General features: G+C 38.6%; 1 protein-coding gene across 6 annotated transcripts in view; it reads right to left on the bottom strand.

Moving 5' to 3' along the window:
- GOLIM4 (golgi integral membrane protein 4) overlaps window positions 1–13,304 on the bottom strand; it is a 74,531-nt gene that overhangs the window by 21,419 nt on the left and 39,808 nt on the right. For 3 of the 6 annotated variants that reach the window (XM_079156387.1, XM_079156386.1, XM_079156385.1), the window contains exons 2-7: window positions 11,889–11,963; window positions 10,574–10,623; window positions 8,985–9,038; window positions 7,127–7,277; window positions 2,532–2,614; window positions 1,955–2,038 (exon numbers count right to left, since the gene is read on the bottom strand). In XM_079156387.1, coding sequence (XP_079012513.1) covers window positions 1,955–2,038; window positions 2,532–2,614; window positions 7,127–7,277; window positions 8,985–9,038; window positions 10,574–10,623; window positions 11,889–11,963 — 497 coding nt within the window. The remainder of the gene's footprint in view (window positions 1–1,954; window positions 2,039–2,531; window positions 2,615–7,126; window positions 7,278–8,984; window positions 9,039–10,573; window positions 10,624–11,888; window positions 11,964–13,304) is intronic. The other 3 variants (XM_079156389.1, XM_079156390.1, XM_079156388.1) reach the window with 1 other exon arrangement.

Genomic DNA, 13,304 nt, shown 5'->3' with positions numbered 1-13,304 from the left:
CATACCTCACTGGATTATGAAGATTAAATAAAATTCTTAACTATATTTTAAAATCAAGTTGTCAAGACAGAATCTCACATGAAATCTTATATGAGAAATGCAGATGCCTGAAACAGTATATATCCCCCCCAACTCCCCGCCCCCAAGGAGATTTTGGGAAAGTACTAATATGGTATTATGGACTGATTATTTGTATCTTTCCAAAATGCACATATTGAAATCCTAATCCCACATGTGATGGTATCAGAAGGTGGGGACCTTGGAAGGCAATTAGATCATGAGGACAAAGCCCTCACCAGTGGATTACTGCCTCATAAAGGGGCTCCTGGTCACTCTTTCAGTCTCTTTCTGCCTTATGAGGATACTAGAAGTTGAGTGTCTACAACCTGGAAGATGGCTTTTCCAAGAATCTGATCATGCTGGCACCCTCACCTAGGACTTCCAGCCTCTAGAACTATGAGAAATACATTTCTGTTTTTTATAAGCCAGTCTATGGTGTTTTGGTACAGCAGCCCAAACTAAGACTTTTTTTTTTTTTTTTTTTAGCAGTGCTGGGGATTGAACTCAGGGCCTTTTGCTTGCAAGGCAAGCACTCTACCAACTGAGCTATATCCCCAGCCCAAACATATGTCTTTAATTGAGTATTGTACCTAGTCATATTACTAGTTTTTTAAAAAAGGCAGAAAAAACTTGGAGAACCCTCCCAAAAAAGGAATAAAGAAAACTACACATAGGTTACATAAAAATATTTCTTCTATTACAAAAAATCTAGAAGTCACACTGACAGTGTACATATTATAGAATTTGGTTTTGGCTATTAAAACAACTGTTTTACTTACATTTGCAAGGATTTTCAGATTGTGGCTTAGTCTAATATTTTACCCACAGTGTTCAAATCCATGTGCCACATTTTACGGTATAAACAACCGCTTCACATAAAATAACACTTGACAAAAGTCTGTAAAGAAGGCTTGGAATGAAATTAATCTCCTCTAAAGTCAGTTTAATTTATACAAATGTAAAAAATTACCACAAAGCCACAGTTTAGTAGGGTCACCCAATCAATGACTACTTTTAAGAAAAGAAAAAGAGAGAAGCTACAGCCTCTGAGAAGGATCAGGGTCTAGCATATTGTACTGTTTGAAAATTTTATAAAGACAAAAATTATGCATGGCCTCCTAATAAGCACGGATAGGTGGTTTCCTCTTGCCCTTATCTTGTAACTCCTTCAACAGGAAGAACAATGAAGACCTGGCTGAATACAGCCACTAAGCTAGCCATTTCTGTTTCTTTGCTTCTCCCAGAAGCACTCAGCACGGCAGTAATTTCATAAACTCTCAACGCTCATATTTGTTCTTATCTATTCAGTAAATATATGCTGAGGGCCTGCCTGTACCAGGGGTTGTTCCAGGCTTTGAACAAATGGAGATTATGACTCCTGTTCTTCCTTCTCTATTGACTCTTCTCTTTTCTGTACTTTGACCAACACCACATAAGCCATGTCCCAAAAGGAGTGTGTGCAGGTTGGAATGTGGGAATGAGGAAGGGATAGAAGAAAAAGTCTGACGACGATTTGTTGAGGTGGCTAGCATCATAAATCCTACAGACCCTACGCTCAGGGTTGACACAGATCACACAGCTGCAAAAGGCCATATGTATGGGGCAAAATCTGTGATTTAAATAAATATTAGATGATGGCACGTAGGACTTGGAAGAGGTAGAAATAGGCGCACCATATAACCAGTGCAAAAAAAAAAAAAAAAAAAAAACCAGCAAAATTTATTTACTATTCTCTGGAGTGAATTTTAAAAGCATGCATTGTGCTCAGGATTAGGATAGCTCTGTCCTAAGTAACTCACTGAAGACTGGCTTGTCAGAGACCACATGCATAAAGGAATTCAGAAATATTAAGCAGACTGTAAAAAGAACCCAGAGAGGCTGCTACCCTCCTAACCTGTGCAGCAGCTAGTGCACTCTTGTGGTCTTCCAAAGTCACTACAAGTTGTTCATGCTCGGAGAGTAAGTTCTTATGCTGTTGCTAACAAAAGAGAATTTTACACATTGAGCTTTACATTGTAAGATAAGTTCTTCTTTGGTATGACCACCCAAATGTTACTTGCTTATTTGTTGTTGTAGCAGCATTTGTTAAGTTTAAAAGTTACTGGCGAGAGAAGATTATGATTTATGTGGTATTTCAAATCTAAAATGTGCTACCCAAATATAACCATTAACAATGAAATCAAATCCAAAGCAACAGCTCTTTCATTATTAATAAACTTTTGTCAATAAAAATCTTGTTAATATGCAATCATCTGACAAAAAAACAATTTCAGTATTAAGGAAAACATTTCGATTTTCAGATCACTTTTAGCTTCTAACAGAAGGATAAAAGTGTTGGGTACATTCCAGTTATGCAAAGCCCACAGTCAGAGTCTGGATTTGTAAAGCAGGTCAATTAAGGGATGATTTTTAAAGTCATTCTACAGCAGGCAAACACCCAAAAGGCAAATAAATGTCTAGTTAAATTTTACCTTGACATCTTGAAGCTGTGTATGTATGTCTTGGTGTGCTTTCCTTAGTTGTCTATTCTCTTCTCTCAAATTGTACACAGTTTCTATTATAGAAAAAGGAAAAACACACACACACACACATAAAGCCTTGAAATTCTCAAGTTTTGATTCTATTATTTTTAAAATTGAAGTTTCTATCCCCCCCACCACCCCCACCCCTCACACGCACACTGCCCCTGTACTGAGAATGAACCCATGGGTGTGTTACCCCTAAGCTACATCTCCAGCCCTTTATATTTTTTTAATTTTTGAGACAGGGACTCAATAAAATTGTGCCTGGCCTCAAATTTTCAATTCTCCTGCCTCAACCTCCCAAGTGGCTGAGATTACAGGCATGTACCACCATATCTGGACTCATATAACTTATTTTTAGGATTTACTTTGAACTTTGACAGAATAACAATTCAAATCAACAAAAACAATATCATATTGAGATACAACATGGATTTGTCTGGACATATTAATATAACCCAGCTCAGTGGTATACTTTTAAACAAGTTATGTATTTATAATTATAAAAATTTTGTGTAAAATTGTGTAATTATAAAATTTTTAAACTAACATGAGTTAAAAATAAAATATTTATGTTAATAAGCAAGCCCTTAGGAATAAAATATAAAGGGCAGGAATGGTCTCAGATTTGAGTCTCTTCCCAAATTAAAGTTATCAGCAAGTACAGGCCCTATTTCTCACAGTGTAATTTCCACAGTCCTCAAAGGGTACTTCAATTACAAAGGCAATTCACAAAGTTAGAGAGAGACAAAGAGAAATCCCACTTATCTGTTAAAAAACTAAATGTTTTCTTTTTCTTACCATTGAATTCTTGATTAATCCGAGTTCAACTTCTAATAGCTATGAGACAGTTTGGTTTTTTTTTCTTTCTTTTTTTCCAGAGCAACAATGTGAGACTGTAGCAGTCAGAATGAACTCCTAAAATCTCTTCTCTCAGGCTCTACTGTTTGGGGAAAAGCTTCCCACTTACAAGATTCTAGACCCATCTCTTTCATCTCTTACGTAAATTTTCATCACTCTCAGTATCTGGGCATTGTACATTAAGAAGTGGTAGCTACTAAGCCAAACTCAACCTGCAAACATTACCTGACCCCTGAGATGTTGACCTATACAGTATTTTTCACATTTGGTTGCCACCATTTCAAAATAGAGAAAGTGGATCTGATAAAATCCAGCAACATCGGGCCAATTCTCATGTTCAACAACACTCAGCAGAAATTGAGCATCAGCAAGTATAACTGTTTTCCAATGAGAGGTGCTTTGGAGATGGAATAGCAGGTGCTATGATCACTTAGTAGGAAGAGCTGGTATAAACCTGGAGTGTCCTGAGCAAACTATCCCTAAATGACAGCCATCTCCTTCAGCCAAGGCCCTAATTCCCCAGGTGTGCTCAGCACTGAAGGAAAGTGTCAATCACCAGCTCTCATCATGTTCTGGTCATTTTTACTCCCTTATAGTCCCTTCCTGACCCCTGGACATTGGATCAATGACTGGGTTTCGGGGAGAGATCAGGAACAAGGTGGGAAGTGTGGCCAGTAACTGGGTGGTACACCTACAAGTAATGAAGAATTTTCTCAAAATCCAGTGGCATTTAAGAGGACCTTATGATGTGTGCCACTGGATGGTGGCCTTCAATCGAACACACACATGTTTGAAATACCAAAACTCTGCTGGTTTTTGAAACTATTTCAGATTATAAACTTAATGGCGGTGGCTCCTGGGCCTTTGCTGGGCTTCTCCAAACTAGAGGCTGTTTAAATGCAGCAGGCCTCTACTTCTTCATAAGTCAAAGGAGGCTGACCAGTATGCACACTTCAGCGGCTGTTTTAAGAATTAGATGAGACCACACACATGAAGAGGTTCACCTGGAACTGCTGCAGGCACTCCTTCGTTCTGTGCTGGTTATCAGAATGATGATAATGAAGAGGAATTACCTTAGCTTTGTCTATGGGCTCACCTCCCTAGGAGTTCCAAGTTCTCTCCCTGTGTCACGTTCAACTACCAAAGACTGCCTGGACTCCACACCTTAGTTGGCCACCAGTGACCTGCATGGATCACAAGGTGCTTTAACTTAACTGTCCTATGCTTTTGTCAAGAGTCATATTTAAACAAAGGTGCTAATGTGCACACTGTCTGTGAAAGTGTCAAAGTTACTGTCTGGGGCTCTAGAAAAGTTTCTGTCAACAATTGGTGTCAGAAGTCTTTTTCTGTGAAGTCACCAGTATGCTCTCTTTCTGACAAATGAACCCCTGAATGCTTACTGTATTTCCCCTTTTTGTCCTGGGTGTTGGGAAGTTCAAATCAGATTATGAGGCTGAACCACCTCAGTTCTCAGAAATCACATGTGTCCTACTATTTTCCACAGGTTGGTTTTCTGCTCTGTGTTGAATGTTGTTATGGTTTAGAGGCAAGGTGTTTTCCAAAAGCTCACGTATGAGACAATGCAAGAGAATTTAGAGTGAAATGATTGGGTTATGAAAGTTACCCTAACCAGTGCATTAATCCACTGATAGGAATTAACTGGGTGGTAACTGAAGGAAGGCAGGATGTGGCTAGAGGAGGTGGGTTATTGGGGCTGTGCTTTTGGGGTTTATAATTTGTCCATGGCAAGGAAAGTGCTCTCTCTCTCTCTCTTTCTCCCTCTCTGCTTCCTAGAGCCATGTCTTAAGCTGCCAGCCTCCACCACACTACTCTGCCTTGATGTTGGTCTTCACCTCAGGCCCAGAGCAGAGAAGTCAGCTGTCTATAGACTGAGACCTCTGAAACTATGAGCCCCAAATAAATCTTTTCCTCCTTTAAAATTGTTCTTGACAGGTATTTTGGTCATAGCGACAAAAAAAGCAACTAAAACAGTAAGTTACAAGTTCAGTGGATTAGACAAAGGAAATGAAGGGAAGGGAGATGATAGAAATAGGAAAGACAGTGGAACGAATCTGACATAATTTTCCTACGTACATACATGAATACATCACAGTGAATCTCCACATCATGTACATCCACAAGACTGGGATCCCAATTAGAATAAGATGTACTCCATGTTTGTATAAATATGTCAAAGCAGACTCTGTCATATTCAAGTATAACTAAAATGAATTTTAAAAATTAAAGGGTAAATAGATATAAGAAAACCTGTTTTTCAGTGCTATTGCTGAAGTTGAATGTATCAAAGCACAAAAAGTTCTTAAATCAGGCATCTAGAACATTTTATTTATCTGTATATATACTTATTATCCATATAATTTAATGAATTTACTCAGTTTAGCAAACACTAAATAGTGTATCCATAAGCTAATGTCTCTTCCCTCTTCACACAAAGGTGTGACTCCCCCAGACACTAGAATCCTCTGGTTTTCTCTTCCTTTATGCCATTTTTGTGAATGCTTCCAGTATTTAGTCTTTCTTGCTTTCTGTCTCCAATAATCTCTCACTACCTGGCCATTACCATAGACATGCCAAGGACATATTCACTCTCTTGGGTTCCACCTGCTGGTACCTGGCCCAACTAGCAAGACCATCTTAACCCTTCCTGGATTGCCTCAGTCATGGCTTACCTATGTCTACATGGCTTTTGTTATAACTTGCTTGGGGGTGGATATTTATAGACAAAATATTACAAAATATTGCAAAATATAGAAAGGCCCTAAGTGCCCATCACCCATCTTCCCTCCATGATGATGGTATCTTAATAAATGTGGCACACTTCTCAAGCTAGGAAACTGCACAATACAAATTATTATAGGCCTTATTCAGATTTCACAACTGGTTTTGCATGTGCCAAGTGTCTTTTAAAACTACTTCTCGCACTCCAACCTTACTTAGCACTAATGCATTTGACTACAGAATGCACTGGTTTCCTGAACTCATTTGTACTCAAAGAAGTGATGCCTTTTGTCCCCTATTTCTATGAAAATGTCTGCCGCTGATGTTGGTGGAGTTAATACACTGTCTGCCAGTCACTATTCTACGTGCTCACACCAACCCTACGAGGTCAATACCTTTATGATCATTCCTGTGTAACAGATAAGGACAATGAAGCCTGTGGTGATCACACAACTTGCCCATTGTCACATTAGTCTTTGAAAAAGCCCAGATTCACAGCAGTGTGTGACTGGAGACTGAACTGTTCGTAGCTCCTATTAGTTGTCAACAGGACATCTCCCTGTCCCCCTGGGGATTTTTGGAAATGTGTGGAGCAATTTTTGATCATGACAATAGCTGAGGAACACTGAAGGCATGTAGCAGGTAGGGAATCTGAGATGCTAAATGTCTCACAACACACTTTCAGAGAATTGTCTTGCCCAAATTGGCCATATGCCCCACTGAAATAGAATAGAATAGAATATTGAAGTCATTTATTTTGCTTCCCTATACAAATCCATTAAGATAAATATGAAGAGTTATAAGGAAGCAAGTAGCTGGTAAAGGAACACAAGATACATGTAAATCAATCACTACACAAAAACAAGATGAAAATGTGTTATTCTACAGAAACATTAATAACTACTCATTCACATAACAACGGGCTAATTTGATTTTCAAAATACCTTTTAGTTTAGAAAGTTCTTGTTCCTTTTCTTTCTGAAATTGCAAGTACTTCTGTTTGTGGTCATTGAATGTCCTACTGAAGTCTTCCCCTTGTTTACGATGTTCTTCTTCCAAGTCACTGTGCTGTTTCTTCAGCTCCTCATGTTGACTCTGGAAAATGAAAACTTGAGTAGAGCTATACATTCTCTAAATTACACAAGAGTCTTTTTTCTTTTCTTTCTTTCTTTTCTTTTCTTTTTTTTTTTTTTTTTCTTGCAATATATTCATAGAGGACCCAATCCTCTATGAATACTGAGGGACAACTGAATGTTGCTGGGAAAGTACCAGATTGAAAAGAAGGAAGTCATAATATTTGTTGAGGGTAGTTTTACCCTTATCTTTATCTCATTTCCACAGTAATTGGAGTCCCTCAGACTTTCTCTAATTCTCTTCCTTTTCCATCTCTCATGATAACTTCTTGTTGGTCCCAGTGATGCTAAAAATTAAGGGGAAAATTACTTTTGGCCTTGATCCCAAAGTCATTTGAAATGGGAAAATGGAGCATTACTGCACAAAGGAAAACCAAGTTGGGGAAGCCAAGCCGACATCTGCATTTGCTCTTACTTCTTCCAAGAAAAGTCAAGAAATGGGCTCTTATGCTGGGTGTGGTCATGCACACCTGTAATCCCAGGGACTGGGAAGGATCATAGGTTCAAGACCAGTCTGGGCAACTTAGCAAGACCCTGTCTTAAAAAGGACTGGGGATGTAGCTCCATGGTGTTCAGAGATGTCCCGGTTCAGTCTATTATTATTTTAAATAATATCTAAACTGCTTATGATACTTAATACAATGTAAATGGTATATAAAACACTATTGTATTATTAAGGGAATAATGCTGAGGAAAACAGTTCATTACGGATTCAATTTCCCCCAAATATTTCAGAAATATTGAGGTTGGTTAAATACATGCATGCAGAACCCATGGATACAGAGGGCCGAATTTCTTTTCTTTGGTCTTCCGTCTTTCAGGTAAATCAGTTTAAAAGAGAAAAAACAAACAAATCAGACTGTTTTCCTTCTTTGGGAGACAATACAGCAATTGTTTCTAGAACTGATTTCTATCTACCTTATTTTTTATTATAACCCAGCATGAAATCACAATTCAGTTCAACTCCACAGCCTCCAAATGCTCGCTGTGAAAGGATGGTCAAGTTGTTCACTGACTGGCGATAATGGGAAAGGTTCTGGTTTCAATAAAAAGCCTGTGCCCTACTGATACTGGGAAAAGAAAACACAAAACACAGAGCTGGGGGCTTGGCAGGATGGAGTCGACGGCAAGATAAGTGATGCTCATCTCTTCTAGCTTGACAAAAACTTTTTTTTTTTTTTTTTGGTCTTTCTGACCCACAGTAATGAGTTTTACCCCAGGACCCAAGGAGAGCGTTTAAATAATAAATTATGCTCCTGTGGTAGGTAAAAGTACATTTATTAAATATTGGTAGCGCAAAGGAAGCATTTTAAGAGTTCTACAGTCTCCAGGCTGTCTAAGATAAAAGAAAATGCCTGAGGAAAATCACTGATAAATTTAACATGCAAACAATTTTAACAATAAAGACAGTAAAATAAGAAATTAGGGAACCAAAGAGCCTATTGTATAAGAAATCAGGTAATACGTCAAACCTGTTCTTTGTAAACAGTTAAATAATACATTGGCACAGTACAACTATAGGTAATTTTTAGCTAAATACGACTTTAACATACTATAACACAAATCAACCTTCAGAACACTTTCTTTAATCACTTTAAAGACCATTAGTCAGTTCAAATATTAGCTAATCCTTTCATTTATTCATGAAGAACAACTTTAAATTACTCACTTTCAACATCTGATGTTGGACATTCAATGCACTGTATCTGCTATTGGAATCTTGCTGTAAATTGGAAAAAAAAAAAAGAGTCAACAAAAGAAAACTAATCCGGTTCTCTTGCTAAAGACAGCTTCAAGGTCCTAGTAAAAGATTTTCATTTATTTCACATGTATGAGATAAAATGAATTCTATGCTTGAAACCGGATGTCTCTGGGGCTACCTCTCTATTTAATAGCAGAAATAAAATTTTTATATTCTCATAGGTTTGCTAGATTTTAGAGATGAAAATGGAGGACACTGAATTGTAAAATGAAAGGATGACAGGGCCCTTAAAAAGGTCTGAGCTCTGCCTCTCGCAGTTTAAAGAACTGAGGCCCAGACATAGGGAGGGACTTATGAGACACATGATCACTGCATATGGCTAAAACCTTGTGCTGGGTGCTCCAGGCAAGTGGGGGAAGGGGACACGTCAACTGCAACCCAGGCCTCACAAGCTTAGCATGGCTTAATGGCAGGAAGGTAAGAGGCACTTTCCTTCTCTCAAATTCTGTGGGCAAGAAATTCTACATAGATGGATTTCACCACAGAATGGAACACTGAGACAGGCCGAGGACCAGGTGGCCAGCTCTTCATTAAGCAGCAGAGCCAGGGCTAGAACTGAGCCTAAGCCTGTGGCTGAACTGCACGTGTCCAGTCCATGTTTCAGGGGCACAGCTTTGGGTCTAATGGAGCACCTGTGTGTAGGGGCCTCACATACTGCCACCATCCTGGGCAGCCACAACCAGTCAGTACACAAAAGACACCTGGAATGTTCTCACCCCTTCACTGTGATGATTTACTTATACACAACACACCCTGCTTTTCTCCATCACCAATACAAGTACACTCTTAGGTATATTTTTTTCTTGTTTACAACTTCTAAAATGCTTTATCATTTTATTTTATTGCTTTACTACTTTGGCTTATAAAGAAAATTCCATTACAAAATGTATAATAGATTGCCCACAGTTTTGGCTAAGACTTTTAAAATCATAAGAACTGAAAGCTGAAGGCATCACAGGCAATTCAAAGAACTGACTTTTCTCAGTTTTAATACCCCCAACACTAGCATTTTATACAACTAAAGCTTATATATTTTTCTTGGAATAAGAGAATGACTTGCTTTTCTCCAGTAAATTTGGTCTTAAAAAGCATTTTTAAATGCCAATATCATTCCTCCCTTCATTCATTGCACATTTGTGTTTCAATGCCAACTGTAGTCCAGGTCTTGTGTTAGATTACACTTGCAAAGCCTAACCAAAGCATGATATCCTACAACAAGAGACCCAATAAACAAATAAGTGAATGAATAATCTTCTCTTTACTGTTAAACATTAAAGCTATTCTCAGTTTATCACTATCATCAATAATGTGATAAGTAAAGGTAGATTTTTTAAAAGAATGCATTTTAACAACTTCCTCTTAGAATTTTTTGGACAGAAAAAAAAAAAAAGTGTGTCAGTCCTACAATCCTAACAATCAACAGTGAAATATTTGTAATTGTATTACTCTCTCTTTCAAGTTTGTGATAGCAAATTAAGCAAACAAAAAATACTTACCCTTCCTTTATTTAGTGTTTCTTGTGCTTCTAACTTATAAACAAGGAAATCTAGTAGAGACGAAATGGAGAAAATAAGAGTATAAGCTCATTCACTGTAGAACTATAAAACGTCTAGAATAAAGACAAAATTTACTCAGCCTTGCAAAACTGTTTTAGGTTTAAATCAATCTACTTGGTGATTTATACACTTTATACTGCCTCTGAATGTGCTTGAAAAAGTTGAAGAAAACATTACAGTGTTCTTCCTTACCTTGTAGCTATAAATCCTGCATCGACAAAATTCACATTAAAACCAATTGATTAAAAGTGCACTTAGAATATCTCTGTGGTTAATTTGTTTTGAAATCGGGCTGGAAGTGGGGGAAAACTTGCACATCTGAAGACAAGGGTGATTTATGGTTACCCACTAGATGGCACACTAAAATTCTTCAGGGCCTGAATAGAGAAATCAAGCCATCTAAGCCATTTTTAATGCTCTGAAAACTTTATTATCCACTAGATGGCTCTATAAAATCACTCTGCATTTGAAGACAAGAAGACTCAGATCCTCTCATAGCACTGTAATGATGTTAACTCCTGTTCTTCACATAGGCCCAAATGAAGGGTCAGCCAAGCTCTCAACCAACACATACCACCCCGTTCTCCCTTCTACCCCACCAAGGGGTTCAGGCACACTAACTCTGTTTTCAAGATTTATCACAAAACATGAATAACTAAAAATAAGAATGCACACAACTTCAAATCATGAGCTGGATAAGGACTGTGCATTATAGAAAATTCCTAACGAAAATCAACAGCATTGCCTAAAACCTGCATTCAATGTTTCTTTTTCAAACTGAACCAATCAGCTGTGCCAATAAAGGTTTTCAGGGAGAAAAAAAACAGGTATTTTAATTCAAAAGCAGATAAGTGTGATTGATTCATTGTGTTGTACATGGGTGTCTATGTATCTATCAAAAGCATCATCTACTGAACAAAGCTTGCTGTCCCCCACCATCTGTGACAGAAGCTCCAGGAGTTGGAAATATACCTCTGTAACATTCAGATGAAAAGTTGTTTATTCTGAAATAATACACATAACCAACATATGAACTACCTTAAGGTTGTGCAAACAAAAGGTTCCAAATGTAATCACAAGCAGGAATAGTTGCACAATGCCTAGCATATTTCTTTCTCTGTTCATCTAGAAAACTGACTTCAAGTTGATTTGAGAAATATCTCAGCAAAAAAAAAAAAAAAAAGTCGTAATCAAGTACATGATACTTCAAAGAATGTGAGAAAAATACAGAAGGAAAATGACATTATTAACTTACCTTCCTTCGCTTTCTTATGTTCAAGTCTTTCCTTTTGTAAGGATTTCTCTAATCTTGATCTATGTTCATATACAACTGGAAAGAGAAGAGTTAAAAGTTTGTCTTCAAAGAATTAGAAATTCTACAATAATACTAACATCTGTTTTCAAAACAGGAAGAAAGCAGTGTGGGGCCCTTATGCACAATTACAATAAAAACAAATGCATTATAAGTTCCACTTTCTGGATAAGGGATAAACATATTAAGATACATAATTATTGGCTGACTCCCAGACAGTGTTCCCTTTTCTGGAACAAACACTCTGATACACTCATTTTCTTTGCCAGTAACTGTTCTTTCTGCCTTTAAATGCAGGTGTCTCTGTGAGGTTCACTGTCTGGTCCTGGTCAACGGTGTCTACTTTCTTGACTTCAACCCCCATCAGCAGAGCAGCTGCCCCCATATCTCTAATTCCTGCTCTCACCTGTGGTAGCCACTGTATTTCCACCCAGATATTCCATAAGTACTGCAAACCCAACATGATCTTCATCTGAATGAAGGCTGCCTAGATCGACCTGTAAGGAAACCTTGGCAGCACACCACTGGGATGGAAAAGAATGTGTATTCCTACCCTGCCCTAAATCAGAGCAAACAAGTAAGAGAAGCACAGACCCAGAGCGGGGAAGGACTCTCCAAGAATCCACGAAGTACCCACAAAACAATGAGTCAGGTCCACGATCTGCCAAGGCTTGAAGAAGTCAATGGCAACAGACACCAGTTCTGTAAGACCCTCTCTCCTCTCTGCCCACCCATCTACTCTGCAGAGGCCAGAGGTGCTGGTGAACAGGGGTGGTGGGTTGAAAGAACCAGGGAGAAGTCGATCCCAGCTCTCTTCTCTGCTGCAGACTTCACACCAGCAGGAAACAGAAGCTATCAGAGAGGGAAAAGCCCAACTTTGAGTGAACAAAGTGTGTTTAATGACACTGGACCAGACCAGAAAGAATAACTGCCAAGCTGACACTATGAGGGTATAAGCTACGGAACGTTAAGTTTTGTGTTTTCAAATCTGAGAAAAGCCAGAGAAGCAGCTAAGTCTGTCTTAGGTTTCACCCAGGAACAGAAAACTCAGTTGCCTGAATGGTTGGAACAGGCAATGAGGGGAGACAGGGAAAGGATGGATTACATTTCTGATGTACCCTTTGAATCCTGTTTGTTCAGCATTGTGTCAAGTATGATCTCATTCCCTGGCATGTGAGGCCAAACCTGCCACTCCATTCTTTTACAGACCCAAGCTCCCATGGCATTCCATGATTTCATGATGAGCCACAAGCTGACGGTATGATACACACAACTTCCCCAACCCTACCCGCTGCTGCCAACGTTTGTCAGGGTCCCAGCAATTCACCTCCCCAGCCCTACTAGGCGCCTGTGCTGCTG

This window comes from Sciurus vulgaris, assembly GCF_902686455.1.
Source record: "Sciurus vulgaris genome assembly, chromosome: 10".
In the NCBI taxonomy this organism is placed as follows: domain Eukaryota; kingdom Metazoa; phylum Chordata; class Mammalia; order Rodentia; family Sciuridae; genus Sciurus; species Sciurus vulgaris.
This window is presented reverse-complemented; position numbering and strand designations above follow the sequence as displayed.